This window comes from Cydia pomonella, chromosome 25 (genome assembly GCF_033807575.1).
Source record: "Cydia pomonella isolate Wapato2018A chromosome 25, ilCydPomo1, whole genome shotgun sequence".
Classification (NCBI taxonomy): Eukaryota; Metazoa; Arthropoda; class Insecta; order Lepidoptera; family Tortricidae; genus Cydia; species Cydia pomonella.
The window spans coordinates 1482070-1495562 of NC_084727.1; the positions used below are offsets into that span (position 1 = coordinate 1482070).

General features: G+C 37.0%; 1 protein-coding gene across 1 annotated transcript in view; it reads left to right on the forward strand.

Moving 5' to 3' along the window:
* LOC133531700 (uncharacterized) overlaps positions 1-4660 on the forward strand; it is a 131114-nt gene extending 126454 nt beyond the window's left edge. Inside the window, exons 20-21 of the mRNA XM_061870068.1 lie at positions 1948-2020; positions 4526-4660. Coding sequence (XP_061726052.1) covers positions 1948-2020; positions 4526-4562 — 110 coding nt within the window. The 3' untranslated portion in view covers positions 4563-4660. The remainder of the gene's footprint in view (positions 1-1947; positions 2021-4525) is intronic.
* Positions 4661-13493: the final 8833 nt, after the last annotated feature.

The window sequence follows — 13493 nt, forward strand, 5'->3', positions numbered from 1 at the left end:
AATGTTTGCCGAGGCGCGTACTGACGACTTTTATGCGATCAGGCGAAAGCGGGTCGCATCTATTCTAAACCGCATCCGAGGCAGCGACAACAGGATACTGAAGGTAATTGCCGACAGACCAGAGAGTTCCATCCTGTGTACATGAGTCAAAATTATTATTTAAAATATTACGACATTTTTATACTTGTACCTATTGCTCTTTTGACATGAAATAATTATTTATGGGAATATGAATAAAAATAGTAAATTTTGACATTGTAATTATTATTCCAGTCTATTTTATTTTGAATTTGACATGTTAATATATTAATTATTTTTGTATTCATTATTTCAACTAATTTTTACTTTCATGATTTCATTGTTATTATGTCAATATTATTAATTATTTATTATTCTTATTACGTTTGGATTTGATTTTATTTTAATGTACTTACTAACCCCTAGCTATAACGATGGTACTAACATTTTTTTATGGAATTCTGATAGTTCTGAAATAAAAATATTTTATTTTATTTATTTTATTTAAACTTAGAATAATCGGACCGCTAGTTTCCTCTCTGGGTTAGAAGGTCAGAGGCAAGGTAGTCGCTTTCGTAAGAAACTAGTGCTTACACCAATTCTTGGGGTGTGCTAAAGCTAACTCTGCACATTGTTTGCACTAGCTTTATGCCTTTATGTATGTAATTTCAAATTTATAGTTTTAGTTCGTTATTTATGTATGTGTGTAGTTTTCCACATTCTAATTTTTATTTTTCCTCAGTATCTCGTTGACCACGACCGCTGTAAAGGGTTCCAAACGTCGGGATGTATTTTAAATATTCTATACGCGATATACTACCTTTCGTCGGCTAAAGTCGCAATCCTCGTAACTCAACCTGACCCAATTTTACAGGAGGCACAATAAACTTCATTACCAAAAATATTGTATGTAGACCTTCTATTTTTTTTTTTTTTTACGTAATGTTAAGTTAATTGTAGCCGACAGATTATTCACATTTATTCAATAAAAATCAAATTTGAATCCAGAAAATATGGAGTTACTAGTTTTTCTTACGGAAATTGTAAAGCTATTGTTTGGAATTAATGGAAGTTTGGAGTTTTGCGTTAGAAAAGTCTTAGTGTTCCTTATTTCCGCTTTGTTTTTACTATAATTTCATATATCACCTTCCTTTTTAGGGTTCCGTAGCCAAATGGCAAAAAACGGAACCCTTATAGATTCGTCATGTCCGTCTGTCTGTCCGATTATGTCACATCCACTTTTTACCGAAACTATAAGAGCTATACTGTTCAAACTTGGTAAGTAGATGTATTCTATGAACCGCATTAAGATGTTTACACAAAAATAGAAAAAAAAAACAATAAATTTTGGGGGTTCCCCATACTTAGAACTGAAACTCATAAAATCTTCTTTCATCAAACCCATACGTGTGGGGTATCTATGGATAGGTCTTTAAAAATGATATTGAGGTTTCTAATATCATTTTTTTCTAAACTGAATAGTTTGCGCGAGAGACACGTCCAAAGTGGTAAAATGTGTGTCGTCCCCGGTTTTGCGTTCTAGACCGTTCGCGATGTAGACTAAAAGTAATATAGGCAAAATATTACACTAGTCATTTTGCGTTTTAGACCATCCGCGAATAACCCGAGCACTCGTATGTCCACACGCCATCGCCAACTCTAGGTACTGAGAGGGTGGAGATACGTAATTTAACTTTAATAAAATGGCGGTCAGGAGTTGCGAGGTTTTCTATTTTGCTTTTTAAATGAACGCTTTTTTCTTGGGGTTTAAGACTGTTTGATGCGTTCAGAATAGTGCTATCTAAAGGTGTCTAAACACGATAAAAAAAATGGAGTTACGAGGTATGCGATCTTAGCCGACGCTTTACAGAATTTTATTTCGTGAGTAACTATCGCGGTAACCAAAGACAATATTGTGCTTATTTACAGCGAGCAAGCATATTACTGATGACTGCCGTCGAGTTATTGAACTGGAAAATTGCATAGTGGAAAAGTCTAACAGGTAAGTTTAGTTACAGTATAAAATCCGCTTAACCCCTTGAACGCCACGCCCGCCTGTCGTGTGCGGCGAGTCATTGTGTACCTTATTGAAATGCACATTGCTTATTGCACATGTTTGATGGTCGTTGGGTTTAGTTTAGAAGATTCTGAAAGGACCACGTCAAAAACGCGTCTTAAGTGGAAACAAAGGTTTAAAAAACAATTCCAGGCACTATTGTAAAATGACGCGTCAATTGTGTATGAAATCGTATAAAGTGGTTTTTATAGTACACTATAGAGGCCGGGAAACGTAGGGTTGCAGGCCAAGTAGATATATATACGCGGATAGAGATACGCGGCCGGCAACCCCGTTTCTCGCCGAGATATGTATAGTGCTTTTCCCAAACTTGCAATTAAAACAAAAAAATTGAGTCAATTTGTTTTCTGGCGACCTAATCGGCTCGCCACTCTACCAGCGGTGTACAACCTTAGGCCGGCGCCCCACTGCTGCGCACGCTACATCCACGGCCCACCTTTTAATACAAACCGTGGGCAAACCCACGAAATTTTGTATAAGAACGTGGGTCGTGTACATAGCGTGCGCAGCAGTGGGGCGCCGGCCTTACGCGCGTAAGTCCGCGCGCCTGCGCGATGCGCCACCGCCGTTAGCAACGAATATGCACAACAAATCACCGTACCAAGCTAACTGAAGCTAGTTGATGGTTGGACACAAAGACGTTGTATCACAATTTGATGTTAAAAAACAAAAGAAGGTTGCTTTACAGTCCTAGGTGTGTAAGGCAGTATGAAATTCCTTTACATATCATCTTCACTCATGCCACCTGATATGTAGTATTTCCGGACCTAGTTTGACGTAAGTCATGTCATCATTTCATAGCAAGTTTGAGAAAATGATTTTTTTATTTTAAATATGAGGGGAAACATCGCCGTTACGTTAGTAATAAGTTACACAACATCTGGTGCGATGCTTTAACGAAATCTGCCAGGGGGCTGATTTTTAATTTCGAGAGCTCGATTACGTCACTCGAAAAATTATGGAAAACGACGAATTGATATTTTTGAAATACGAACAATAAATATTGGGAATATAGTGGTACTGACCTTCGTTTTCAATTCTATTAGTAGAATTTAAACCTTTGTTCTCCGTCTGCCTAAAACTGATTGTGCCTATGTCGCGTTATGCCTAAACTTCAATCCTTAAGGGCATAAAGACTATCTAGCTTGCTGGCCATTTCGCTGTTTGTCTATATAGTGGACCGCCTGTTTAGAGTTCGTGCCTGATTCTCTAAGTGACATACTCGCGTTTTGCCTAAACTTCAATTTTCATGGGCGATAGGTCATTTCGTTGTTCTTCTATACAGTGCACTGCCTGTTTCGAGCACATACCTAAGTCAGTCATAATACCGCTGTTGTCCTAATGCGTGTTAGTCGTAATGCGATGTAGCTTAACAGCCATTTAGTCTTAATATCCTTTAGTTCAAAAGCTGTAATGGCATGTTGATAATTAGGAACTTGACGTTTTATGTCATGTGCGATTTAGACTTGAGAGCTACATAGGCACAATCCGTTTTAGGCAGACGGAGAACAAAGGGTCTTTATATTTTAAATAGTGGTAGAAATTATGTGAGCTGACTTTGAGTGCACGACAACGTATATTTGACTGATTTCCTTAGGTACCTTAAGTGTGCACAGAAAATCAAAAATATGTTCTAGTATCAACATTTTGCTCAGGCAGTTTGCTCCACAGTGCTTGAAACAGTTCTGGCGAGCGTACATGGTCGGGCTTATTTAACATGCGAATTACTTCTACGCAGTTACGAACACGACTTGCGAAAACCAGTAAATCCTTACCGCCGTAGCTTGCCTTAGGTAGGGCACGCACCGCTGTCACTTCATGCATGACGACAAGCTCGGGGCGGCCGAAACGCGCATCGAGCGCAGCCACCACCGCGCCGGGGTCGCGGGCTGCTGCCAACAGGCCCGCCACGGCCTCGCGCGCTGTACCTCGTAGGGCGCGTGACAATCTAGCTAAATTTTCAGTAGGCGAGAAATAAGTTGATTTAGACATTTTTAACTGTTCACTAACACAACTTAAGAATGCATTTAAATATGGATTATAACTGGAATTTGTTATTTGCTTAAATTTAATGTACTACGACGTATATGTAACGTATTTTCTACAGACGGATTAAATCACTGATTTACATGTTTCAAGTATTTTATATTATAAAATACAGATTTAAGTATTTTTGTTTTTTGTAATAGCCACGGACCTGTTTATATTTTATTTCTACATATGAAACTATAGGTCTATTTTTTGTCTATAAGTTTGACCAAAAATTGTGTATGACTGGTTGTTTCTAAATAAATAGAAAAAAAAACTATAGACAAAAATAAGTAAAAAAAGGTAAAATTATATAAAAGTTTACGCTTATGCGTCAGCCGCGACAAGACGTTGTTAAGGTCGTCGTTTTTCATAAAATAAAATCATATTTTTCTTTTTCAGATATAAGTACAGCGAGGGAGGAGTAAAAAGTGAATGAAAAATATTATTAATAACAATTGTCATTGTATTATTAATTACAATTATTTTATCTGCTAACACATAAAATTAATACAATTAAAATTATTCTCCATCTAAGTTTGTTTCATTTGGGTAGTTTTATCTTTATAATGTACAGTTTATTACTCCCTTATATTTAATTGTAATGTTTAGATAGTTATACATTTCCACGTAATTGTAAAACATGCTGTGTGCACTTGTTTTGGATCTCGTGCTAGTTTTTAAGCCATAATATGCAATTGTATGTTTCTCATGATATTTTACTTGACTTACTTTGACTTAATGTCCTATGTCCCCTAGATGGGACAGAGGGCGTCCAACAGTGCACCGCCACCTGTATCTGGTTGAGCTTCATGCTCGAGTTTGCTCCAAGTTTTCCCAATAGCCTTCGCCTCTACAATTATTAGGGAATGCAACCGAGTAATGAAAAAACTGAGTATCGAGTTTAACAGTCGGTTTTTAACCGATACACAACCGAGGTTGAATCAAAAATCTAACTTTTTTTTGAATCTAGGTATCAAATCAATTATTTAAGGTATATATGTGACTACGAGTAACAGATTCTGGAAAGTGACAGGTAAGTTTCTTTGCACTGAATTTCTAAGAAATTAAGTTTCCTAAACCAATATTTGTATCAACGTCCAGGTCTGATAATTTCCAATTGACAATGAGTAAAATAAACATATTGAATCAAACTAGTGTTATTTTGGCGAAATGAGATGAATAAAGAACATTATGGATATGGAACTTAGTAAAAAAATATATTTTTCTGCGAGCGTGAGACACAATGAGCTTGAAATTAGACCGTTTATGGAGATTTTAGGACTCTAGGAATGAGGGATGAGGGACAACGGATTATTGTATTTTTGGATCCCGGTGAACGAGTGAAATCAAAATTATCAAGCACGCGGATGTGGGTAGGCAGTCCGATGACAGTTACAGTTACGGACGGACGTCTGCCGAACATTGGTGTGGTGTCGAGCCAGTGAATGTAATATATTGCGGTTTAGTGAGTGAGACAAGTGGCGACGAGGGTAAAGGTTAGTGCAAAGTCAATCATAAAAACCAAATCATAATCTGGGAGCAATAGGTAGTTAAGTACAAAAGCTTTTAAATCCTTTTCCTACTCCTCTACTGTTATCTGTCATTTATGCATTCATTAACACGAATATAAGAACATACATAAAAGATTTCAAGAAAAGTCTATATTGTCTATTCCTCATAAAAGCTCTTGTGCTTTTATAAGCTATAATGTTACTGCGATTAATGGCTACCAACCTAACAAAACCAAAACGAATACAGTTTTAAACTAAGTGCATTGCTGCCAACTTACAAAATATTCATTTGGTTGCATAGTAAAAATAATTACTTCATAAGTCAGAAACACGCATGTGACACCCGTAATATAGCAACACCCATAGACTACGAAGACCGCTTAGCGTTGCTTGTTAGTCTCCGTAGGCTACGGTGGCCAAAATTGAGAAAAAACTGTCCAAAAAATTAATTTAGCAAGTAGCAAGTACCAGGGCCTCATGAGTTACGAGGAGGTGTCGCCGACCGGCCGGCCGCGGCCCGGGGTGGGCCGGGCGCGTAACAAGGTATGCTCGCGCATCTTGGCTATATACTTTTGCTGTAATTTGTTTACCTAAATTAAGATTTATTTTTGTTGACTCGTAGGAAAAATATTGTATGCAACGTTGTATAAGTAGGTCAAAAAATTCTCGTGGCGTATTCCTTTACAATGTTCGCCTACAGACGCCTTCGGCTCCGGCTCACATTTTAACTCACGCCACTCGCCTTTTTTGACCCTTCTTATACAACTGATGCATAAAATACTATTTCCTACTCCTCTACTGTTATCTGTCATTTATGCATTCATTAACACGAATATAAGAACATACATAAAAGGTTTCAAGAAAAGTCTATATTGTCTAGGGTAACGGCGCCTATTAACGCGGGTATCAAAATCGACGTCTAACACCGCGGTGTTTACAAATACGCATTTTGCAAGCAAACCGATCTATTCTCTAAGAAATAAAGCATACACAAAACAAGCTCATTCATTGGTCTATCGTGCCCATTAGTGTGCATTTGTGTGAGTGTAACAAAAAACTCGCGATTCGTCAGTTTGTGCGACGGCGGCGCAAGAACCGGTTGTTCCATACAGACGCGTGACTCCACAGGTAAGTGCACTCCAATCTTACTTAGTGTTTTACGTAATAGTTATGGCAAATAAACTAGTGCAATGCCTTTTAAGAGGTTGTGTATTGTTTTCTACACGATTTTGAATTACTTTTAACTTAGTTTTTGACCGGGAAATACGTTTAAAATTGAAAATAAAATACAGCGGTGATAGGCGCCAATTACTTCTGTGGTAAGTAATTCCGTGGTATGCCACGTTAATAGAAAAAGTGGTAGTTTTGTTATTTACTCTTTAGTTTTGGTACAAATTATCAATTTTATAATTTCTTTTATTTATTCCAATCTTGATCTATTCACGATATTAAAGAGCTATTTCCGTGGTATGGAAAGTATTCAACTAACCCTTAATTTTTAACAAAAACTTCAGCACCAATTTCCTTGTTTCTATGGGAACCCCTAATCTGTCAACTTTTTTTTATTTTGAGTTAAAACCTAAAATTTACTTGCCAGTTATGTGATTTTGTCTTTACAAGAAGCTTGTAATATACGTGTTTGATTTGATTTGAAAAAACATCTGTGTTTTATTCTTTTTATGGGTCGGAATTAGGTTTAATTAAATTCCCAATTAAGTCTATTACCGATGGTATGATCAGATTACCCTCGGTAATAGAATGTATAGAAATCTATTACCGACCCAAAGAAATATCGAATGGGTCGGTAATAGGCTCTTAAAGAGTTATCTATTACCGAGTGACTATTTGGTATTGTATTGAAATATCGCATTTAGGGTACCGCAAGTACAGATTTCGTTGATAAAATTTAGACTTCAGTTATCATTATCAGATTTAAATTCTTCTGTTTTCTGATTCAGTTATTACTCTGACAGACAAGGAAGGGTACCCAACTGCCGGACAATTCCGATTAGATTTTTTTTTATATAATTTTATTTATACAGTAGTCCAAAATCTCAGACATGATTTTTTTTAGCTATAAGAATCAGCAATAAAAAAAGTACTGTGATTTGTTAGTTATAAACGGGTAAATTATAACACATAATATGTGAGAGACTTTATTTAACTTAATTACCTTATCAAAAATATTAGAATTAAAAAATTTCATGTTTTTATATATAGTCGAAATTTTATAATGTGGACGTTTACCATTTCACTGTGGTAAACTTTCACTCAGGTGGTAAACGTCCAGCTTATAAAATTTCGACTATAATTTACGCTGTGCCTTATGAGAAAATGTTACTTACTTGTTTTTTTTGTGCAGCTAATTATGTCAGTAAGACAAACTCTTATCAATCTTTATAGCATTTAAAAATTACTTTATTTAATAACAGGCAGGCCTATTTGTCATATACGTCCTTAGTAAAACTTTACTAACAATATTTTTTGTTGTTTTACATGTAAAACATTCAACTTATAACTTGTTATACAGGTACTCGTGGGTACTTGGTAAGTTAACTATTTAATAGTATTTGATTGTGCCAAAGTGTAATTATAATCTCTTCGAATATATCTCTTATTTTTAAACATACTCCTATAGTTTTATTTTTTATTTTTGTGTCATTATTAAACTTAATGACACAAAAATAATATACAGAACCCACGTCGTTATTATTGTTTTAACCCTCGGTATTAGGTTTCGAATTTTGAGTTTGGTTTCTGTTAACGAGTGCAGAAAAATCATGCCAATTGTACCCTCGGTAATGAAAGCTCAATTCGCGATAATAGAATCACAGCCTGTCCCTTGCCACGGTAATAGAAGATTTTGTCATTTTGGCTTCAAAAAATATTTTAATACATATAATAACCCAAAATGAATCCAAAAACGTGTGAAACGGAAAGTTCATTAAATGCTCTGATGAAAAAAAAAATCCTGGCTGTTAGACAGCATTGATGCCCTTAATTTTTGGATCTCTTTTGAAAAGTTCCTTAACTACCACGGTAATAGGTGCCTTTAACCCTATTCCTCATAACAGCTCTTGTGCTTTTAAGCGCTATAACGTTAATGCGATTAATGGCTACTTGATGGCTACCAACCTAACAAAATCAAAACGAATACAGTTTTAAACATTTGGTTGCATAGTAAAAACAATCACTTCATAAGTCAGAAACACGCATGTGACACCCGTAATATAGCAACACCTATAGACTACGAAGACCGCTTAGCGTTGCTTGTTAGTCTCCGTAGGCTACGGTGGCCAAAATCGAGAAAAAACTGTCCAAAAATTTAATCTAGCAAGTAGCAACTACCAGGGTCTCATGAGTTACGAGAAGGTGTCGCTGACCGACCGGCCGCGGCCCGGGGCGGGCCGGGTACGTAACAAGGTATGCTCGCGCGTCTTGGCTATATACTTTTGCTTTGTTTGCCTAAATTAAGATTTATTTTTGTTGACTCGTAGGAAAAGTATTGTATGCAACGTTGTATAAGTAGGTCAAAAAATGCTCGTGGCGTATTCCTTTACAATGTTCGCCTACGCCTTCGGCTCCGGCTCACATTGTAACTCACGCCACTCGCCTTTTTTGTAGTGTTGAGTTGCTCACTCGTGAGGCACCTCATTTGTACCACTCATTTTGTTAAATTGTCGCAGAACTTCACACCGCATAAATTTCATACATCACTCCTCAATTAATTTTACTCATTTACTCGCGCGCATCACACACAGCTCTGACCACTCAAAACCATTCAAACACTTCAAATAAAAAAAAACTCTCAGCCTTTCAAACTCACTCGCGTTCCTCACAACTCGAAAGAGAGTCGCGAGGCGCTCGGTGCTCGCCGACATTCAAATGAAGAAATGAGTCATTGACGTCATCATACTCATCGCTCACACTATCAACTGCCCAACTACAAACCTTATTGCAAGGACAAAAGGTCCACCGAGAAATGCGTTGTGTTTGTACCATTCACTCGCCTCACTGTGACATCCCCTCAAAAATCCTTTCAAAATGAAACAATGAATTAGATTTACCGAAAGAGGGAGTGAGACAGACACGCGCCGTGCTTCAATAACACCTCATCGAAAATACGTTAAAAATGAAACACGAAAGAAAACAAGCGTAAGCGTCCGCAAGCTTACATACATATTACGCCATTTTGATCCTAGCATTGCTAACTTACTTGTCAAAAGCGAAAAATCTAAGTCATCAAAGAACCTACCGAAGAAAGTTTTTTCTCTCTGTCGCACTTGTAATTTCATACGTAAGTGCGACAGCAAAGCAAAACTTCGTGGTTCGCGGTAGGCCTCCATATTTGTTAGCTATTATTGTACTAACGCTAAACCAGTATAACCTGACCTCAAGACTCATATTGCTGGTGTCATGTATAATCTGAATCAATTAGACTGGACAGTGAAATGGTTACTTGATAAGCGATTGAAATGCCAACCAAGTCTCACTGGGCATTTACGAAGCTTGCTTAGAAACAGTTATCGTTTAAGAGACCAAAATATTATTTAAATTATTGAAATATAATATAGTGGCGTACACAAAATATGATATTTTACATTAGTTTATTAATAAAAAAGTAAATATAATTTGTATAGGTGAAATAAACACGTACATTTTAACGATTTGAATTTGTAATCATTCTACGCGCGAGCCTGGTATTGAGTGGACCTGTGTCAATTTATTTTAATATTTCCGGATAGACACTTAAAGTAAACTAAACCCTAATTACCCGTTAGTGTAGTCCAAAGTTCGTTGAAGTGCATAGTGTTGGTATGTGATAGCAGTGGATCGCGGAGGTCGTATCTTTATACGGGTGTGAAAGAGACGACTACTGTTTCGTTGACATACTACGAAAGTGTTGGTTTTCACCTTCATTATTTAATAAAATAATATTTGTGTGAAACATATGGCGATGAATGAATTAAATGCTTCACATGCTTCACCTGCCGGCCTTGCTGATTCAACCCCAGATTTAACATCTTTGAGGGATGAATCGGCGTCGGTTTCGCATAGAAAAAGGAAGCAACCGGACTGCGACTTGACGCAACAATTCCAAGATTTTCGTCATGAACTCAATGAATCTTTTAAGAACTACTTCGCCGATTTGCGGAAAGATCTATGCGGCATAAGAACAGAAATCAGTGATCTTAAATCAACAACTGAGCAACTTTTACGCGAACAAAGCGTGCTCAAGGCAGAAGTAAACGACATCAAAACCTCCAATCATGCCACAACAAATAAAATAAACACATTGGAAAAGGATCTCTGCGAAGCGAAAAATACAATTACCTCATTATCGTCGGATCTACTTATCAAGGAACAGCAATGTCGTATCAACAACCTTGAAATTTCAGGCATACCGTTCTCAAAGGGTGAAAATCTAGACGTAATAATACGTAGTATAGCTACCAAGGTTGGCCTCACTTTGACCCCGACTGATATAGATCATATTCATCGTGTGCAACGCTTTATGCCCAAAAACACCACAGCAAATGGGTTTACAATGCCCCCAAATATAATAGTGAAATTCACCCAAAGACGACGTAAAAATGAAATTATTGCGGCGGTGCGCGCGCGGCGCGGCCTGACAACAACAGATTTGGGCATGGACGGTGCATCGAAACCTGTTTTCGTTAACGATCACTTAGCTCCTCATAATAAATTGTTATACAAATCAGTTCGTGAACTCGGCAGGGAACGTAATTATAAATATATCTGGCTCAATGATTGTAAAATTTTCATGAGAAAAAACGACAACTCCAAATCAATCCATATATCGTCTGAAAATGATCTCAAAAAAATTGTATGACTACTCTTCTGCGCGTTAATGATTGTCAGATTATTATCACACTTAATTATATATTACGCGTATGTTGAAAACTGGATTCGCAGTTATGTAATCGAAATAATCATAATAATATATAAAACTTTGGGAATGTTTTGCATCTTATCGAGATTCGTGTTTAAATCTACCTATTTTGTAATAAATTATTGCACGCATGTCAGATTTATAAGGAAATTGCTTAATGTAAACAACGATACAGTTATAATAATAATAGATCACACATATTTTATACTTTGCGCGGGAGTGAAACAAATAGGTATATTTATTTTAGTCTATCAAAATTGCTTTAAGTCTTGATCATATCGTCGCCGTAGAGCGAAAAGTCACCAAATCGTTCATTAGTCATTTTGAGTTATGAGGGTTTAAAAAAATAATAATTAATTTTTATTTTACTGAAATTATCTTAAGATGAAATTGTGGTTTTATATGTGTTTATTCATTGGAAACTGCTATTCTTTGAGCTCAAAATGGACTTATATTATTCACACTAAGGATTTAGGAGCTATAGGCGATAATTAATTTTTGCCCTTAAATATTACACCTTAATTATAACTTAGTGATTTTTTGAACGAAGTTAATGATTATTTGCCCACATTTTAGTGCGTCTATATTTGACTAAGTGAAGTTAGTTGAATTATGACTGCTATGATAAAGTGAAAATACGTGTTAATTAAAAACGACTAACTATTTTATTTTTTTGGATACTGCTTAATATTTAATAATAAATAAATAATTTCTTTATTCAGACAAAGTGGTCCACATTTGTTAATTTGAGTATCTTATAAGCTATAGTTATTTACTACTTGTACAAAGAAAAACACTAAAAATAAAAATAAAACGGCTACAAAATTTTAATTTTAATAATAAACAAACCCAGAATGGGGGTTTATTAATGCGGACATCCAATGTCTTTGCAAAAGACTGTCTGGCCTATCCGCTAACATACTTAGTATGCTGTTGGGACTACCCTGGATTCTGCTTCTTATGGACATGATTCTTTTGTGCATTATGGCGTGGAAATCCTCTACGTGGGCGTCGGCAAACATGCCAGATGCGCTGCAGAATCTAGGAAGCCCCATCAGGAACATGTTATTATAGAGGACTCGTAGCACTCAGCGTGCTCTCTGAGTATAACTAACCCACAGGCCGCTGGTGTAAAACGATTGACTGAAGGATTTAAACAAAGTTTTCTTAACTTCCCCTGTACAATGCGCGAACCTGCGAGCCAGCATATTCCCCCGAACAGCCAACGCCCTACGTTCCCTATCAATATCACTATCGTTCTTTAGGTCACTAGTGATAATGTGACCTAGATATTTGAATCGATCGACTCTCTCCAGCTCCTTTTCATACTGGTCAAAGATAAGGATATAGTACTGGTCGTGATAATTTGCCTGCCGAACTAATTCGACTTGGTTGTGTGTCTCGCTCCCTGTACGCTCTCCTTCAGCGTTGTTGGACCGAGGGCACGGTGCCACAGGACATGAGGGATGCAGACATCGTCACTCTATACAAAGGAAAAGGAGATCGCGGGGACTGCAATAATTATAGAGGCATATCCCTACTGAGCATTGCTGGTAAAGCTTTTGCAAAGGTGGTTTTAAAAAAGCTTGAAGCTTTAGCGATGCGTATTTACCCTGAAACTCAGTGCGGATTTCGCGGTGGACGGTCGACAAGCGACATGATATTCACTCTTCGTCAGCTGCAGGAGAAGTGCCGCGAACATCGTGTCCCATTTTACATGGCCTTTGTAGATTTCAACAAGGCATTCGACACAGTGAGTCGAAATGGTCTTTACGAAGTGTTGTGTAAGGTCGGATGTCCGCCTACTCTACTTTCCATTGTGAAATATTTTCACGAAAACATGCGTGCTTCGGTAGTGTTCGATGGTGAAACGTCGGAAACCTTCGGCGTCAACCGTGTTGTAAGGCAGGACTGTGTGCTGGCACCAACTCTCTTTGATATA